The 20538-nt window shown below is 39.5% G+C and overlaps 1 protein-coding gene across 1 annotated transcript; it reads left to right on the forward strand.

Moving 5' to 3' along the window:
- Window positions 1-10223: 10223 nt before the first annotated feature.
- Window positions 10224-12662, forward strand: LOC111946681 (uncharacterized). Its single transcript, XM_078938377.1, has 5 exons — window positions 10224-10359; window positions 11157-11225; window positions 11748-11822; window positions 12132-12185; window positions 12263-12662. The coding sequence occupies exons 3-5, from the start codon at window positions 11787-11789 to the stop codon at window positions 12485-12487; spliced, it is 315 nt and encodes a 104-aa protein (XP_078794503.1). The 5' UTR covers window positions 10224-10359; window positions 11157-11225; window positions 11748-11786; the 3' UTR covers window positions 12488-12662.
- The last annotated feature ends 7876 nt before the right edge of the window (window positions 12663-20538 follow it).

The raw sequence follows: 20538 nt of genomic DNA on the forward strand, positions 1-20538 counted from the left end.
GCGGGAGAGAGTGTAAACAGAGAACTCTCAGCTATGGGGAGGGGAAGTGGGGGCGGGGTTGCTTTGCACCAATGGCCCTGCCCACAACTCAGAGAGAAAGTTCTAATGAACTACTGCCACACTGCAGAAACTGTCCTAACAGATTTTTCATTGTTATTGTTAAAACCACAAAATGTAATAATAAATATAAAAGGAAAAACCACATGATCACATTATCGGTATTTATTAAAAAAAATCTGCTATCAAACTCAATCTAAGCAGCTCCGCTGAGACCAGAAATCGTTATGTTCCAAGTTTGTGAAAGCTTGGATAAAGACTGACAAAATACGTTTAAAGATGAACAAGGTCGCCTAAAGGTACAGACAGAAGAGGAAGAAGGTCGACCTTTTTCATTTTTCTCCACATTCCCTCCTCCCCCTCCTTCAGCAGGTAAAGCTTTTTTCAGGTCTGACCTCTTGCTGTGAGCAAATGTACAAAAAAACTCTAAAAGATTGCTGCAAACTAGAACAGATATTCTCAAAAGTGAAGATGATACAGCCCAAAAAAAAAAAAAAAACAGCAGATGTGTTTCATCAGGGAGGAGAGAGAAGGAATAAAAAGCTGTGTGCAGAGAACTCTGGACTTTTGAGGTCTTGTTTTTTTTTTCTTTTTCTTTTTATCTGCCTTGCTGTTGTTGAATTTCTGCTCCTGGACAGAGCACACAGGCATCTCTTTACAGATTCAGATTCATAAGAATAAACCTGAACAGTCCTCCTGGTAGTGAGACGGAGGGAAAAGGAGGAACAAAAGGAGGAACAGAAGGAGTCTATTTGGTTTTCCAAAACGCTCCCTGTCAAAATGTTTCGCCGCATGCAGGTTCATTTTGCTGCAGCTCTGCAAACCTCAAAGATAACTGGTGTTGACAGTGTTATTCAGTAGATGGTATATAGATGTATATACGATATAAGAGGAGTTAAGGATCAACAGGTGTGTAGATAATTCCAAATACATGTGTGAACTTGATTGTGGTTAAATAAACAAAGCTCTTTTAAATACAGTAAATGAGTATTGCATGGTGTAACGTGCAATAATGATTACTGAAATGTTTGAATAACAATCAATAAGCTTTTGCTTTTCTTTACTTGAAATGCAATGTGTAGCAATATTAACTGGTTTGATTTGTTCTAATAATAATGTCATTAAATTGGTTACCGTAACTGATTACTGAAATCATGAATAAATGTTTTCTGAAGATATTCAATCAACAATTAGCACCTGATTTTGTTACCTGAAAAGAATCCGATCCAAACCGGATTACAAAAACTATGTAAAACTATTAAATTAATGAACTCAGTAGGGGATGGATTATATAAACTCGCTTCTTCCCACTCCTTTTCAAGCAATAAATCAAGCCCTACATAAATTTAGTTAATGATCACTTTATTTATTTAAGCAAATGTGATTTAAGTGTGTCCTATTTTGTTTTATTTTCTGTTTCTTTTTTTTGTATCTACGCATGTCATCATTTCTGTAATTAGTTTGATAAATCTGTGTAAATTCTTTATTGACTACAATGCTCAAACAATCAATCAATCAATCACTATGAGTGTCATTTTAAATTATTGAAACACACCTGGCACATTTTAGAAGTTACTTTTTGGTCTTATCCAAAAAACATGGAAACGCCACTTTTGCGAATTCGCCCCACTGACACTGTTAAAAATCTACAAACTTTATAAATAAAATGTTTTCCCTAAAAAGCTTTGCAATGATTCCCAAAGGCGGTAGAGCAAAGTCTATAAGACATTGCACCGTGTAGACTGTCCCTTGGTAGCACAGAGAGCGTCATTCTCCTTAGAAAGAAACAGAAATACTATCTTTTTTTTATTTCGAAACGCTTTTGTAGGTTGTTGTTTTGCCATCTAGTGTCCAGTTCTTTTGCGTTTTATAATAATAAAATGTTGTAAACCATTCATAATATGCAGACTTCTACTGGAGTCTGTAATATTTACCTTGAAGTATGCAGCGCTGAACATAATGAGAATAAAATAAGTGTCTGATCCCTGATTGGGATGTAACATCAGATTTCGATCAAGCCTGAAACCATATGATCAGGCCTGATTTAGGATCTTTTTCAACAAAATATGTGAAGGTATCTTGTCATATACCGTATTTGGCGCAATGGGTTATAGGGCGCGGTCTCAGTTATGGGTGATTTTTCAGTATTTGACACATACACATGGGTGTTAAGGCACGGACACGTTAACACATACCGGTAAAACATGCATGCTAGTGTTGAACCTTTCCTGCGATGACGATTCTGACCGCAGGGGAGATCCGCTCCAGGGGTTCGTCTTCGGGGTTCACTTCCCCAGTTGGACCCTTAGAGCCTCCAGAGCGGGCGGGTTAATAAAAGAACCAGTCTCCGTTCTTTTAGAAGAAACTTTTTTTTAATTACTGTTCTCCGTAACTGAGTAATACAAACTGAATGCGCGCTCAAACACTGCGCTCTGCCCCCCCCCCCCCCCCCCCCCCCCTTTCCTGCACACGCGCGAGTGCAGACACACCGGCTTCAGCTCATTCTACAACACTAGCGTGTGTTTAAAAAGGCATCGAGAGCAAAACTCAGTTGGTTTTGATGTGGCACCTCATAGGGCGCCCCTTAGATTTTGGAGAAAATATAAGACTCTATGAAGACTCTCATTCATCCAGATTCCTCCAGTTTCAGGTCTGACTCCTCCCCCATGGACGCATATATATACCAGCTCTTAGACCAGCTTATTCAGAATTGACAAAGCCTCTTGGATAAGAGGCGAAACGTCTTCTAACTTTAAAAACCAAGTCCAGATGACATCCCCTAAACCTACTACAATCAACCGTTTATGCAATAAACGTAATTCCAACGGATACTGAAACGTTGTATCGGTGCAAAGCCGATATAAAACGTCACTCTTCTACCCATCAGAATCAGCTGATTCATTCATGTTGGGTGCGGTACATCAAAGAGCGTGTGCTATTTCGGTGTCGCTGGTGACATCTCAGGTGTTCTCAGAGGGTGGATACCTCTTTAACATTCCCAGCTGTGCCGTTGTCGGTTCAGACAAACCCTCCGTCAACCAACAGCTTCTCCAACTGGTAAATAGAGAGCACTTATACAGAAATGGTAACGAAACGTTCTCTGTCCCTGTGAAAAAGACCATTGATTTCTTCTTTTTTTTTAGCTTTGCCTCACTCAAGGTGAACCTGAAGAACAAGACGGCAGGATCTTATCACCTCAAAGGCACAAGCCTTCCTCTCAGTGTGTTTATCAAAAGGGAAAATGAACACAAATGAGGTAGCGAAGACTGCTGTCTGGTTACCTTTGACCTCTACAGGGCATAACAGAATGTTTTAGCTCGACTGCGCTTTCAGCTAAAGAACGTTACGCAACTTACTTTGATGTCACCTCAAGATGGGTTCCTTGAAGCCTTTGGCTTTTTCAGACAAAATGCGTCACAAACCTTTTCTGTGGCAATATTTTCCAGTTACGTCGCACTTGAACGACGATCACAGCCACAAACATCGCCTTTAAGGCACATCTTATGTAGCACTTTTTCTTTTTGAAAATATTTTTTTAAATATTAAGGTATAAAATGATTAAGCAAAAAAATCTTATTTTTTGTTTTTGTGCAAAGTTATTAGTTGGAAATGTAAATTGTTTGTTTTGTAAATTTGTAATGGAAATTTATTTGTCTAATTTCCAGTGTTTTTATTGCCACAAAACGTGTTGGCTCCATCTCACTGCAGATTCTCTTGCCTCTTTAGGAAAAAGAAAAAGAATTTGCATCTACAATTTCATTTCAAGTGGATTTTGAATGGTTTAAAATCAAATCAGGGATGATCCAGACCCACTGTCGAGCTTTTAACTATTCAAGTTATGTTTCAATTATTAGAAATTCCCCCCAAAATTCAATTTTCCATCTAAATATAAAATCATATAAAGTCTGCACACTCCCTGCTCATTAAAAAATGTTTCATTATAAAAGAAACCAGGAAAAGTGTTGTACTGTATGTTAATTGAAAAACCTTTTATTTTTGCAAATTAAGGGAAAGTATGCCCATTTTTTACATTAAGAGTTACACTTTCTTTCCTGATGCCAGAAACCAAACCCTGAAAAAATAAAAAATATATAACATTTTCTGTCCGTCATTTTTTTGCCTAAATCGTCCCTTTATCTATCCACAAATAGGCTATATAATAATCCCTTAACGATAATTATGTCCAGTGTTGTGAGTAGTCCCATTCAAAATCATGATTGGTTGAGAAGTCAAGTGGGCGGGTGAATGTTGACGCCTATTCAAACCTAATGAAACGCAGAACCCCCGAAACTGCCAAAGTACGCCTGAGTGGATTTACAGCCCAGTAACTCACACAGAACTGAACATGATTAATGTAAACAGTCCTGTGGAAGACCTGCTCCCACTGTCCAGTCCAGTCATTCAGGGATCCTGGAACAAAGATCCAGCAGAGCCGGACTTTCCCCTCAGTGCTGAAAAACTTTCATGAAGTACACTGATGTCGAGAACACACAAATGAATAAGCGGTAAAAGACGTCATGAATTTCATCTCATTATTCTCATTTTTTAGTGTAAAAATATAACATTTTTCTTGTAAAATATAAACTCTGGTACTCATAATTCCACAAGTTTATTCTTGTAAAATACTGACTTTTGTTCTCACATTTTACTACTATTTTTTGTAAAAATTGACTGTTTCTCATAATGCAATAATTTTATTCTAGTAATAGTTTCACTTTTTTCCTATAATTTTACTACTTTATTTTCTTAAAAATCACGACTATTTCGTAAAACGTTGACTTTTTTTCTCATAATTTTTACAACTTTATTCTTATAAAATGATGACCTGTTCTCTAAATTTTACGATTTTACTCTCCTAAAATAGCAATTATTTTTTAACTTATTTCTCATAATTTTGACTATATTCGTATAAAATTATGATCATTTCTCATAATTTTTTACTTTATTCTCAGAATTTTACGACTTAACTCTTGTAAAATTACAATTATTTCTCACAGTTTTATGATTTCTTTTCTCATAAAATATTGACTTTTTCACATAATTTTATGACGTCATTAATGTAAAATTACGATCATTTCTCATAGTTTTATGAATTTTTTCCTCACAATTCTTTAGAGTTTATTCCCGTAGATTTTAGACTTTTTTGTACCGCTTTATAATTGTACTATTGTACATAAATGTATTATTTCTCTTTCATGGTGGCCGTAGTTCTTTGCTAAAAATGTGAGGTATAATTTAAATAAAGTTTTACTTTTGCCTTTTTTTTTCCTAAATGCCAGAAAACAAATATCTTGCTTACAAATGTTCTCTCCTCTTTCTTTCCCTGCATTCTCTCCACAAACTAGCTTTATAGTAATCCTTAAACAAACACAGATAGATATCTTGAGGCCGCCGATCAATCGTACTGCAGCAAAAATCTAAATAACATTGGGCCAAAACGAAATAATGAAAAAAAACTTGTAATGAGCTCGTCCTCCGTCTGATTTTCAGCTGTTAGCAGAATGTCTATCAGATGAGATTAATGTCAGGATTTCTCACTCGGGACTTGTTTTGTTTTGGGGTTTTTTTTTTCGAACATTTCGAAAAAATCAAACAACCAGAAGAACCTGCATAACAATCTATAGATTCACAATACAGTTACCTCCAATAGCCGTTCAGATGAATCCACTGGGGCGTTTCTGCAATGTCAGTGCAATTTTCTCATTTAAGTCTCGGTTAGATGAAGCAGAGGTGTGCTTTTCAGTAAATGTCAAGTATCCCTCTGAAGGCTGGCTGATCAATGAATGTTTTTCAGCTGTTTTACTCTTTACTCTTCTTAAAACAGTATTTCCAGATTGTTCAATTCTTCACTTTTTAAGTTTTGGGAGGATATTTATTAAAAAGAAAAGTAAAAACCTTTTGTTTAGTTGAGGAAACTATTAATGGAGTCAGTCATCCCTCACTCCTGCTGTCGCATACAGGGTGTACTTAGTAATTTAATCTAATTGCAGTGTAATATTACTGAAACTGTCAATGCATGAGAGAAGTGAGCAAACAGGGAAAGGGGGTGTAATTATTAAGTAGATTACAAGCACTCAAGGATGACAGGCCGGGATCATGTGCAGAAACGGGCTCAAAGTAAAAAGCTTTGGAAAAGAAAAAAGGTGTGTGAAAAGAAAAGAAAGAAAGAGAAATCAGTTGTGGGTTTCCCGTTAGAACTTTTCCAGTGATAAGCACAGTGTGTCTATATAGGGAGATGTCAGCGCATGAAACCAGATAGCACACACTCAGAAAAGGCATCCGAATGGATCCATGCGTGAAAACGAATTTTTTGGATGAGATGAGTCGTCCTTGCTTAAAAAAAAAGAGGGGGTATAAAAAAAAAAATCGAACGGGTCTTATGACAAACCATCATTTACAGATGAGGAGCTGTTTCTTGAGGAGGGAGATATCAAAGTATCCTGGTATTGATCCCTGAGACGAGGGATCAATAGGAGGCCATTGCAGCTTGGTATTTGTTGCTCAGCCTGCCTTCCTCTGGAATGGCTGATCATGACATCAAAACGGATGGTCTGCTGTGTGAATGTGTTTCTGCAGAATCTCCGTTAGATTCAAAAAGTAAAGTCGAACCCTATTTGGGGTGTTTTCAGACTGAACTGTAAAAGTGCTGATTTCTTACCACTATATAGGATAGCATGAGTTGCATGCACTTATAAGGGACGTCCTATGACCTTATGCCTTCAAAAATGCCCTGAATGTGGGATCTTGAACGCGGTGTCACACTGGACTGTTTCTACCCAATACTAGCCCATGTACGTACAATTGGAAGAGGCTTGATGCGAAACGTCAAAGCGGTGTAAATCTTTTCCTTTCACAGGTCTATTCCAAAATACGAACGACTTGGGGTCATGGAATTGCACCCGGGCACAAGCCACAAACATTTGTCCTTTTATGATCAAGTTTTTAAACGGTTGGTAGTTCCATTAATTGAAAAAACGCCCCTATCCATATGTCACTACCAAATCCACGTCCCTGAAAGGTTAAAGTTCAACTGCTTAAACTTTCAACGTGTGTTCGATGGCCAAATGTTTGTACATAGAGCCCCTAAACGGTCCCAAAAAACATGTGTAGCTACACGAGAGTTTTGAATTAAAAAATACACAACGTGTGTTTACGTAGACTTTCTTTTTTGGAAGTACGCGCTTTGCTGAGCCCGGTGTGAACATAGCATTATGCCACACTGTAGTCATTAGGAACTGCTTTAGTAACTAGTGACTGCATGCAAATGTTACAAGTTGTGTGAAGTGCTCTAAAAAAGAGAAACACTGTAATCACGCAGGGTAATAGCCTTACCACATTTTCATCCTCCGTCCCCAGCTGACCATGGCCAGCCAGCTAGAGACCATGCTCGTAGGATTTCCACGCAAACCACACTTCAATAAGGAGAGATCTTAGGATAATTAAGATTAATTTGTGATACAAAATGAGTCTTTTGGCAGTTAGACTCTGGGCAGATGATGTCTTTATTCTAAGCTTGGACCATAGATGGATAAACCCTAGAGTCTAGACTCTGATGGCGGTTGCGGCCAATCCATGACAGTATTGGTCCAGGTGGAGAACAGCGTGGAGGAGGACCAGCAAAACCATCTGAAATGTAGAGAGATAAACGTCCATAAAGGGAAATAGCACCAATGGGCTCCTTGCTTAGTGAGGCAGTTTCAGAGGAGGTTAGAAAAAGGAATAATCTGTATGACACGCCTGCATGTCACCTAGCGTGTCCGTTACAGCCCTTGGCCGTGTGGGTGTGTTCCTGGCGCCAGCCCTTTTCCTCCTCCTCCTCCTGTCACAGGTGCATGGGATGATGAGGGGGGGGTAAAGGTGCTCTTCACGCTTTCTCCCCCGGGTCCCTCCACAGGCGCTCATGCACCACCACACCTTCATGTTTCGTGTTATTTTGTGGATGATTGTTCTTTATTCTTTTGTGCATGATAGAATCAGTTTGGTCTCCCTTCTTCCTTGTTATGGTTACGAGCCAACCATAAGGTCGTAGCGAACACTAGCACAACGTTCTGTTGCCTGCAGCACGCCCATCGAGAAAACATTTTCGCTCTACAGGCTCGATTTGCCAATCGAGTAAGTGTCGATACACACATTCTGCAGAGACTTCTGGGAAAAATTCTAGTATTTTGGATTTGTAGACGATGCTCCCACTGTGGTTGATGGATAAGGCAGATAACTTTTTCACTCCTATGGAATGCCTTTTTCATACATTTCTTGTGTATTTTTGCCATTTTTGTTTTGTATCTGAGTGAAAATGCAGTCATGGCTATTAAAGTTTGATCTTTTTTAGGTTTATTACGTATTAACCACCAACCAGCTGTTTCAATATGCAAATGTTTCAAGTTAAAGAGAGGTTTTGGGTTTTCTGGTTGCGTTTTTTCCAAGCGCTTTTGTAAACTCTGCTGCGTTACTGTCTGTTGGTACGTCTGTTTGTATTTGTCTGTAAAAGCTGACAGGACGCAGCCAGCTCCCATCAGGCACTGCATGCTGACAGAGCCTGGCCAAGAAAAAGAACAGCTGCTGATTTGCTTCCAGGACAGAAAGCTCACACAGCACTTCCTCCCCCGTCTCTTCATCCCAACGTACATGTTCTAATTTCTTTAAATGCCCAGAGGAGCACAGAGTAAAACCGCTATGTTGAGAGAAGCCAGCTGAGGTGGCTTGGGGGTCTCTTCCGGATGCTTCCTGGATATCTCCTTAAGAAAATGTTCCTGGGAAGACCTTGGATGTGCTGGAAGGACTGTGGCCGGGCAGAACCAGAGGAAGTTTCTTTGCAGCAGGAAGTTTGGACATCTCGAATGAGACTGCCGCCTCTGCGACCCGGCTGCAGATCCGAGGGATAAGATGGATGGATATATTTTTATTTTATTTCTGTTTTACAACAATGTTAGTTTGCAATAAATGTTAGAAAGCTGGTTTATTTCTTTTTGAATGACGTTGATATGATAAAACATTTGTGAGGAACATGCACTTTGTGGCACAAGCAGCTGAGTATTGGAGTTATTGGTTTAAAAAATATGCCTAATCTTCTCAGCTTATCAACGGTTGTTTGATAAATTAGATGATTAAAGATTGAAGTAACAAAACAAAATGCCAATTGAATAATAGATCCATCCATGGAGGGATGGGACCGCCTCCTCATCCAGGTTCAGCTGCTGAAGGTCAGTCAGCTTGAACACAGGCAACACACCCAAGATGGTAAATGGCCTGTACCTGTATAGAGCTTCACTGTGTTCCTTGAATGTCCAAAGTCTGTACAGTCACAGTCCCATCCACACACATTCACACCCTGCCAAACACAACCAGGAACTACCAGAACCAATGTGGGGCTCAGTGTCTTGACCACTTCAACACATAGGTGGGTAAGGCGGGAACCTAACCTGTAATCTTCAACTGGCCTACCTCTTCACCACAGCCACCCCACTGACAGCACCTGGTATTCCCAGGCGGTCTCCCATCCAAGTACTACCTAGGACCCCAAGATCAGATGAGACAGGATGTGTTCAGGGTGGTAAATAAGATGACGTCACTGGTGTCAAATAGCGTTGGGGTCAGGACCCCTGGCAAGTCATGTCACCCTCCCCTCTCTCCCAAAATCTGGATGGTCTCTGAAAGACACCACCGTGTGATGGTGGAGGTGTGCATCAGTTATGGTGAGGTTTGTGGAATTGTCAGAATCAGGGGTGTTTAATCCAGACCTCCAGGGCAACTCTCCTGCTTTTCATTGGTGGAGCACACCTGATCCAGGTCCAATCAGTAGCAGGTGGAGCCAGGATGAATAAAAGAAAAAAGCTAGACTGTATATGAGAACTGGACCGAGTAAGTGTGACGTCACTTATGGAAAATGCCTTACTTCCGGCTCCAACAAAATAGTCACTTTAGTTGCCATTTTTTCGCGATACGGACGCCGCCAGGTTGGAACAAGAAATTGTTAAGAAGCAGTCAATGTTTCTACACTGAAAAAACGGGAAAAGTGGGGTTGTTCAATTTACAAATACTAAACATGTTTGTTTAATATGAACAAATTATGTTTACCTTCGAAACATAATATAATCTTGAAAATCACACATAATTTCTTGCTGTGTTACTTTTATATATTTAAATCATGTTGACAAAACATGAAATAGTTATGCTTGATCCTTTGCCCCTTAATTTTGGATAAGTAAACCCCATCGGTGAAGAAGCATTCCAGGAGGAGAAACATTGCAGTCAGCCATTTTAGAGAAGCTGCAAGCACCTGCTGGCCGGAGGAGCTTAAAAAAGGTAAATTAATTTAATCTAACAAATTGATTTAAGGAAATGAACGGCGTTCATTTATCATTACTGTTATTTTTTCACGGGGAAGAGCTTTGTAACCCACTTTTGTCGTAGTTATCAAAGTTAAGGCTCTGCGCGCCACTTTTGTCGCTGGCGGCCGCAGCCCTCTGACGGCAGGTAGGGGGAGGTGAGCGCGGTAAATTCTTTCACGTCGAAGACAGATTCAGCGGTAAACACGGTGATTTCAAACGATGTGCGGGGAAGAGTGGCGAGTAGTTATGCCGTAGGAATTCGCTTTCGACAAAGGGGCAGTGGGCGCTCGCGGGCATGGCGGTTTATTTTTTTCCCACAGGCGAAAACCTTTGCCATGGGGGTTCATCGTCACTAAGTGGATTTCTTTTTGCTAAATTCTGCGTTGAGACCGAAATTGAAGGAAAATGTGAGAAGCTATCATTACTATCATTATTTCGTTTTTCCATACCGTTCCACCATGAGCTAGCTTAAGGACGGCATTATTTGACCAGCAAACAGCACCGCACTTCTGTCTCAGTCAGCTGTCAATCATTCTCCGTGCGCGTCTCGTGCACAGAATGCGTTCGGTTTGTCCAGTTTACATAGATCTTTGGTTTCAATCAGAGCTTTGTTTTCATTCTATGATGCTGAACATATTTTTCTATGGAGATTTTAGCTTTGAGAGTTTAAAATGGAGTGAAAATATTTATGTCCTTTTGGAACAAGTGTATAATGTGTAGTAAAAAGTTTACAGCCTTGGTTATAATAATGTCTGTAATACTACTTCACAGATTCCCCCTATTTGATAAATTAATATGGTGTGACGGGGTCCCGCCGAGAAAGGATGCAGAGGAGCCAAGGTGAGGAGGATCTGTTCTTTATTGCCGACACTGATGACACTGATGACGCAGGGCCACGCAGCATACAGCACACACTGTCACTCCTCTCCTTCACCACCTGCAGTGCTCACCTTTAAGTGGGATGCCACGCCCACGGGGCGTTGCTCTCAATCCCAGCCAGGCGGCACCACAGGTGGTAATCATAGCATACAAAATACAAACAATAAAACCCGGTGTGGCCCCCCCTCGGCATCTGACGGTGCCACACCGTCACATATGGGAATCCTTTATGGGTGGGGGGATTAGCTACTCCCGATCTGCTAGTTTAGTTTTGCAGTTTCCATCTCAAAATTCGCGGGTTCTCATTAAGCGTGGTTTGAATCCTGTGGTGGGAGGGGGGTGTCAAATGTTCTTTCTGGTCTAATTTCTTCAGAATATTTTTGCAGCTATTGATTTCAAACCAATGCATGTTTAGTTAGTAAAATTACACAACAAAGCTGTGGAAGTGTCACTCTCTATATTTATTTCCTGATTAATTTACAGTGCTCCTCACACAACACTTCCAACTGCTCCTCCCTGATCATGCTGGGGTCCATGCTCCAGTCTTCACTGAGTCAGGTGGGTCACCATGCATTTACCATATATTATTGGAATTATTGTCTCCTGGATTGTCATCGAATCCTGAGGTAATCAAGATTGCCAGCCCTACTCTTTACACACAACTTTTATGCAGAAAGATACATACATAATAAATAATGAAATTGATGATTGATCAGTTATCCCACTACCTCTGTTAACATGACACTAAGGATATAATGATTTTGTTAACCCAGTAACTATAACATTTATTGATGAGCCAAGGGTAAGAATTGTATTTTTCTGAAGTTTTCATGTGAATTTAAAATTTGTTGTCTCTTTGTATTTCAGACTGCTGACCTTCTCGCCAATATAAGCAAGTTCAGAGGTTTATTCAAAGTACAGGTGAGTTGTGTAATCTAGACGTTTTAACTAAACTTCAAATGTAAACTGTGCACACAAATATTTTCTGTTTTCTTTAGAATGAAGACCATGCAGCACTCCAGGAGGCAATCGAGGACACCACGGTGGGAATTTCCCTCCTAATGGAAAGTGGCGAGGAAGAGGACATTCTCATGGTCCACATCTCCCAGGCTGTGGTGGTCGACCCACCAAGTGTCAAGAGTGGCAGTTGCCAAGGCTTTTTTGACCTTATTTACAGCACAAATCTGATTACCATCCTCATCTCAGAAACACCTTTGAGGTAATTCAAAGAAAAACTGTAATAGAGTTGTAGGGCAAAGTTGTGTCTAAGGTTTCAGGCTTAAAGAGCCGACTCTTTTAATAAAAATGACCTTTAAAAAGTTTTTCCTAAGAAGGGATTCCAGCTGTCTGCTTTGGCTCTGTTATCTTCTGTTTAATAAAAATAGCAAGCCCAATTTATATTGATTTGTACTTTTTGCTACACTGTAAACATATTTTTCAAGTTTAGATAATAAAAAAGTTATATCTGAAATTTGTGTTCAGTGTCATATGTTCATTGGACTGTAATAATGCACAAGAAAGTATTTGCTTTAAATAATAATCTGCAATTGCAATTTTATTTTTCAATTTAAATTTTATTAAAATAATTTATAAATTAAAATGAACTATGTAGGTAATTTCAAAATAATAGTTTTGCTAAATTTTTATTGTCTTTTAAATTTTTGAAAAAATTATGGTAAATGACATAATAAAATCTTGTTTGTTTCTGTAAAATTATTAGGTGCAGAAACAAAGAAGCATTCATTACGGTAGAACATGATTTTATTATGTGCAATAATTATATTGGTTCAACATGATCTTTTTGCGCGCAACCGATGTCCATGATTTTTTTATGTCAATCCAACAGGTCTTTTTTTTCAGTGTATGGAAACAACTCTCACCAATTAGGGGTGAGCTTGTTGGAAGTCCACGTCCCTACCACTTGAAAGCAGTCAACACAAACTCTATCAAAAGTTTCAAACATTTAACGCAAAACTAAACACTTATTATGGCATCTAATTGGCCAGTTTATAATGTAAATGACTTAAAAAAAAAATATCACGAAAAAAATTTGGATTATCAAGAACATGTAAAAAATATGTTATTATAAAAAGAATAGTTATTCTGACAAATAGAATGACTTAACAATGGCTGTTTAGAAATCTATGGGATTTTGGCTGCTTGGAACCAGTGGGTACTTTCTGTTTGGAAAGCGAGGGGCAGGAGTAACTCAGTCCACTTCTTTTATACAGTCAATGGTTTAGACACCCCTGATCCAAATCCTTTGTTATGGTGGATGTCACTTTTCACAAAGCAAGTTCCTCAGAACGCCTTCAGTAAAAAAAAAAAAAAATGAAAAGAAAAAATGATTTCCTGGCTGCAGTTCAGTCATGTTAGTCCTGCAAAACCAAGCATACTGAAGCACAACTTGTTTCCCACAAATCCATCTTTGGAGATTATAGTGAGCCGAGCTGCTATTTTGGGATTTTTTTATATTTTTTTTGTTAATATGACCTCGCTGTGTTCACTGGATGGCCTAAACCTGCATCACTCAGGCCTAACCAGGACCAGACACACACTCAGCTGATGGATAAAGGGAAGTCCTGGCAGACATCTACTAAGGGGCGGGTGGGGGGGGGGGGGGGGGGGTGTGCTGGCTGTGTCTGGGGTTGGCACTGCGACTGCCTCAAGCTTGTGTCTAACAGAGCACAACCAACAGCTGCTTGTCTGTCTGTTCTGCCTACCGAATACAGCACCTGCAAACCTTCCTGCCAAGTGCATGAAATCCGCAATCCCTCCGTCTGCATTAACACTAATTTCCTCCATTGTATGTTTCTCCTTAGTCCTTTTTCCAACTTGGATTTTTACCAGTCAATTATGAAAGACAAACTCTAAACTTTTGGCCCGAGTACAGATCGAACTGCATATTCAGACGTTGAGTTTTTTGACTGTCAAAAAACAAATAAATAAATCAAATCCAACAAAAAAAGGGAAAAGCTGGAGATTTAAAAAAAATTGTCTGGGTTTAACACAAAACTTCAGTGCAGTCAGAAAACAGGAGTTTTTGCAAAACTATTATTTTTCTTCCACGAGGCAGATGAACGAGCAATGCTTTGAATCTGAATGTGATGATCAGACATCCAGTCAAGCTCCTGGCAAATTTCTCACATTTTCAAATGTGAATAAAAGCTCCAAATTACTTTCACAGAGTAGCCTCTTGTTTTTCTCGTCTTATATTCTTATTACCTGACACCTGAGCCATTTCCAATCAAAAAAAGACTTTGCTGGTTGAACAAAAGTAACTTTAAGTCAAAACATTTGCCAGCAACAAGAAAGAATTTTGCCTTTTGTGCCTCATCTTAGTCCTCAGCAGGTCAGTGATTGGAGCAGCGATGAAATGATTGTACAGATCCGCCTATAAATAACCCACCATTATAGATAGATAGATAGATAGATAGATAGATAGATAGATAGATAGATAGATAGATAGATAGATAGATAGATAGATAGATAGATAGATAGATAGATAGATAGATAGATAGATAGATAGATAGATAGATAGATAGATAGATAGATAGATAGATAGATAGATAGATGATTGCCCAAAATCTGGACAATGTCCATTGTTCGGCCACCTCTTCCACTGAGACCAGCTTCAGTCCCACTACAGAGCTCGCCCTCCTGATGATCTTCTTTAACCCTTGTGCTATCCTATGACCCCACCCTTAAGGCCCGGACACACCGGGACGAATATTCGCCAGGCGTTATTCACTAGCGTTTTTAACCACGTTTTTTGTGTTCACACCCAGGCGATTTTCGCTGACGATGAGCCCAGCGAACATGCAATTTCATTCCCTGACATTAGATGGCGCTTAATGTAAACAGAAATACTCCTGTACACAAGGTGGCGCTGCGCAACTTTACGCTTCTTAAAGTCGCTTTTCACTCAGAACAAGAGAGCAAGTATTTAGGCGCTTGTCAGAATCATACAAAGAAAACATGAATATTTCAAGCACCAGTTGCTCCAACTGGTGCTTGGTTCGGGGATATTTTAGAATGTCCGTCATTATTTCTTCGCGGCAGTGTAGATGCTACTTGGCATCTATCTTCTTCGCTGGTATGTGTGCTCAGAAAGGCAGTTTTGTGTTTGAGCGCCCCCAAGTTGTGTTTTACTAACTTGGGGGCGTAACTGTAACTTCAGAAGCTCCAGACACGTGTGCAAAAGCGCCATTCTTATTGGTCGAATAGATTTTGACGCCGCGCGTCAAACCCAAAAAACGAACCCGAGGCATTTTATAAAAAGTGACGCTTTGACGCGTGGCGTTTTTTCGCGTCGGTGTGCACACTCACATTGGTGCCCTTTGTTTAGTCACGAGGCGTTAAACGTCGGCGAATATCGCGAGCGAAATTCGTCCCGGTGTGAACAGGCCTTTACATTGACGTGTTATCCCTACCATGACAAGGGTGGATAAAGGTGGAAAGATTTCATGTAATCCATGGACACCAGTGACCATCAAAAATCATTGAAGAAAAAAGGTTCAGCGCACTGTCTTGTGGGGTCCAGATGACCCCACTCCCAATGTTAAAGTCCCCTTGGACGGCACAAGGGTTAAGGTTTCTCTTGCTTGTCCCGCACCAGCACACCACAGCGTACAGCAGGGCCCTCTTGATGCCTGTATGATACTGAGAAGCTGCATGCACCTCAGAAGAAGCATAAAGAAAAAATCTCCTCATAGCATGTGTGGACAATGGGTTGTGTGCTGCAAAATGATCAGCAGATTGCATAATGGGGGCTGTATGGTAACCAGATCTTTCTGTCAGGAAAGGGGTTTGTAGGACCAAAATGCAGAAGAGTAGAAAACTGAAATTTCAATTTATTTGTTTAGAGGATAAGCCCCTTGAGATGTGTCATCTCGTTTTCAAGGGGGTCCTCAAATCATTTGAAAGAAACTAAAAAATGTCTTGGAATTCAAATGAATGCACCCCAGGGGGAAAACTGGAGTGAGGTGAGTTTAAAGGGTAATAAAACCGGAGGATCTGACATGAAATTTAGGGGGGGGGGGGGGGGGGGGGGGGGGGGGGGTTGGAGCTAATTGAAGGGAAATCAAAGCCAAAAAAGTCAATTACTTTTAACACATATAATTATGTATTTTCTGCACCAGATTACAGGGCGCACCGTCAATAAATGGTCTATTTTTGAACTTATGTCATATTAGGCGAGCTATAAGGCACATTAAATGAAACAAGAGATAGGGGTAAGTACATCAGTCAGTAATAACTGCAATCACAGTAATTCTAGGACTTATTTGTGACAATTTATACGTTAGCCGTGTTACCGTAACATATGTTCAAAAAAACAGACCGATACTGCTAAAACAAACGTTACTGTGGCTATGCTAACTCACAACTTTGAAACATGTGAAAAGAAACATAGTCCGACACCCAACACATTAGCTGCGTTTGCGTATTTCCAATACATGTCACTCCAAAAAAGGTACACTAAGACCTCTTAAACAAATGTTACTGTGGATGCATAAACTCCCAACCTTGTTAGTAACATGTAAAAAAAATAAAATAAAAAATCCAATACAGCCACGCGTTAGCTGCATTAGCATCGTTTGCAACACATAAAAACACAGACTGATACTGGTAAAACAAATGTTACGTGTCTACGCTAACTCTCAATCTTATTAGCAACACCTAAAAAAACAGTCTAAATACGCAAACCATTAGCCGCGTTTACCACATTAGCTTACTCCCAACCCTGTTTGCAATTGCAGAACATGAAGAAAAAAGAAAAAAAAAACGCTAAAACAAATGTTACTGACTACGCTAACTTCCAACCAACGCACTGTCGTTTTTTAAAAAACATTACGATTTTTAAGTGCGCCTTATAGTGCGTAAAATACGGTCAACTAAATCAATAAGAAATGAAGCAAAGACACTGGTTCCTGACAGAAACACAAACATTGACCTACATGTTTACACATTTTCCTTTTCTGTCAATAATGCTGCTCTTCCATTTCAGTGTGGAATTGCGCTGTCTTGAAAACAGAAAACAAACCAGTCGGCATCTCACTTCTTCTTTCGACACAACTGCTTCCTCCGCTCACTTCTCATCTTCATGAAATGGGATACAGTTCCCTCTCATTTGTCAGAGATCTCTGAAACAGAGTGCAGAGCGTCCCACAGGGGCTGAGTCGAGAAACAAACAGCTGTGCTCTGCCTGATGTGTCGCCGAGGAAGGCTCGGAAATGATAATGACCGTGTTGTGTTGTGCAGTTGCAAAATAGGAGCTGTAAATTGTGCTTTAAGTGCTCAGTGCTTCTTTCTTTTATTTTAAATGAAGACTGAAATCCTCCAGATGATGTTTCCCTTTTTTATCAGCAAAATAAGGGCATACACAATTCCAAGAAAATGTAGAAAGGAAGGATCTGATAATGACTTTTTGGTATTATGTAACAGCCGGATTTCTTTTCTGCAACCTTTGAGTTCTCTACCAAGAAGTCCTTCAGCCTGAGACGGTGGGACCTGCTTGCCGGTGCAGTCACAGAAAAAGAATAAAAAATAAATTGGCAGCAGACTGATTGTGACTGAACAAATCATCCAAAGGAAATTAGATTTGCTTCAAGAAACAACAAAACCCTTATTGAGAGAAACCAGAAGCAGAAGAAAACAAGGTTACAGTGGGCTAATGAGAGGCAGTCATAACCTGCATGAAAGTGGTATTGAGCATTAGATGTGAATATGGAGAGAAGGTGATGTTAAAGAAAATGTATTGCGGGTCTAGTAAAAGATACTCAGAAAAGACATTTCAGGTTTTAGTCATGTTTGTTTGGTTAGATGCACACAGGTCCCAGTTTGCAAATTAAAGTCAAGTCCAGAGTCTTTCTAGTTCAAGTCTGCATACCATAAAGTTTTTTCATTGGCACAAATGATCATTTATCAGGTTGGACATTATAACAGGCAGTTAAGGTTTCCACATTCTCAAAGTAAAAGCTTCGTGAAGAAAAACATCGTTTAGACATGAAAGCCAAGCAGTCTGTTTTATTCTTATGTTGAAAACAATGTTGGGAGTTACCGGTTTTATGAAAACGCTAACGCAGCTAATGTGTAACAGTGTTGAATTGTGTTTTCTGTAAGAGTTACTAACAAGGTTAGGAGTTAGTGTAGTCACAGTAACGTTTGTTTTTGTGTGGTTAGTCGGTTTTACATGTTAACGCTTGAATAGTGAAGTAGAAATGTTTACCGTGTACAAACAAGTTCTAGAGTTACTGTGAACACAGTTAATAGAGTCAGACCGATTGGTGGACTTATCTGTAACTCTTCTGTCTCGATTAATGTGCCTTATGAAAATGAGAAAAGTTCAAAAATAGACAATTCATTGACGATGCGCCCTATAGTGAGGAAAATATGGTACCAAGACTTTTTTAACACTTTATTTCATTTATTTATTTATATAAGTATTTATTTGTTAATTATGATGGAAAAGATGTATTTGGTCAATAACAAAAGTTTAAATAAATACTTTGTTATATACCCTTTGCTGGCAATTACAGCAATCAAACGTTTTCTGTAAGTCTTCACAAACTGTTGCTAGTATTTTGGCCCATTCCTCCATGCAGATCTCCTCTAGAGCAGTGATGTTTTGGTTGTCGCTGGGTAACACAGACTTTCAACTCCTTCCTTGGAGGGACTTTGGAAAGATTTTCTATGGCGTTGAGATCTGGAGACTGGCTAGGCCACTCCAGGATCTTGAAATGCTTCTTACGAAGCCACTCCTTCGTTACTCGGGCAGAGTGTTTGGGATCGTTGTCTTGCTTAAAGACCCAGCTGCATTTCACCTTCAATGATGTAAGGTGGTTTTCACTCCAAATCTGACGATACATGGCTCCATTTATTCTTTCCTTTACACGGATCAGTTGTCTTAGTCCCTTTGCTGAAAAACAGCCCCAAATGGTTATGTTTCCACCTCCGTGCTTTACAGTAGGTATGGTGTTCTTTGGATGCAACTCTGCATTCTTTCTCCTCCAAACACGATGAGTAGAGTTCTTACCAGAAGGTTCTATTTTTCTTTCGTCTGACCATAGAATATTCTCCCAATCCTCTTTTGGATCATCCAAATGCTCTCTAGCAAACTTTAGACGGGCCTGTATATGTCCTGTCTTAGCAGGGGGACATGACTGGCACTGCAGGATTTGAGTCACTGGTGGCATAGTGTGTTACTGATGGTAGTCCTTGTTATTTTGGTCCCAGCTCACTGCAGGTCATTCACCAGGTCCCCCAGTGTGGTTCTGGGACACCGTTCCTGTGATCATTTTGACCCCATAAGGTGAAATCTTGGAGGGAGGGAGATTATCAGTAGTCTTGTAAGTCTTCCATTTACAAATAATTGCTCCTGCAGTTGATTTCTTGACACCAAGCTGCTTACCCATAGCAGATTCAGTCTTCCCAGCCTGGTGCAGGTCAACAATTTGGTTCCTGGTGTCCTTAGACAGCTCTTTGGTCTTGGCAACAGTGGAGTTTAGAGTGTGACTGTTTGAGGTTGTGGACAGGTGTCTTTTATATAAATAAGAAGTTCAAACAGGTGCCATTATTATATTATTACAGGACAGATGATCCTCTTACAGAAAAGGTTACAGGTCTGTGAGAACCAGAAATCTTGCTTGTTTGTAGCTGACCAAAGCCTTGTTTTTTACCACAAGTTACAAATTAAGTCTTTTAAAGTCAGACAATGTGATTTTATTTTTCCTGACTTGGTCTCTAAATACCCCCCACACACACACACTCACACACACACAAATAAGAGTGCTATAAACAGATGGCTCAAGCAACATTTAAAAACAATAAATTGGAAGAAAATATTTAAAAACATGTCTCAGTTTAAAAGAATAAATCTATTAAAAAAAAAACAATGTAATATTACCTAACACAACACTTTCCTAAACTCTGTTTAAAGAAATGATGGTGATATTCCCCACTTAACCACTTGGAAATTTAAAGTAATACAAATAACAGGATAAAAATGAATATTTTAAAAAAAAGTGACCCAATTGTATGCAATACACTGAAGAAACAAATATTTGTCAAATAATTTAGTGTTTGTGCTGTCAATGTGAGTGGCTTTGACACCTGGAAATAGTTTTAGAGAAATTACGATTTTTTTTTTCTTTAAGTCCCCCTTTTCCATTATTATCCCTATTTTTTAGTCAATCCCAACATTCCACAAACATTTTGAAAGAAAAATGTGTAAACTCAAATTCTCAAATGTCAGAATTGTCCCGTTGGTTTGTGG

This window comes from Oryzias latipes, chromosome 20 (assembly GCF_053564925.1).
Source record: "Oryzias latipes strain Hd-rR chromosome 20, Olatipes_Hd-rR_3.1".
Lineage (NCBI taxonomy): Eukaryota > Metazoa > Chordata > Actinopteri > Beloniformes > Adrianichthyidae > Oryzias > Oryzias latipes.

What these genes read in the sequence shown, in the direction of transcription:
- LOC111946681 (XM_078938377.1), top strand. Translation starts at nt 11,787, where the DNA reads ATGCTGGGGTCCATGCTCCAGTCTTCACTGAGTCAG. An exon ending in TCCAGTCTTCACTGAGTCAG is followed by an intron (nt 11,823 to 12,131) that starts GTGGGTCACCAT and finishes TTTGTATTTCAG; the next exon opens with ACTGCTGACCTTCTCGCCAA. An exon ending in GAGGTTTATTCAAAGTACAG is followed by an intron (nt 12,186 to 12,262) that starts GTGAGTTGTGTA and finishes TGTTTTCTTTAG; the next exon opens with AATGAAGACCATGCAGCACT.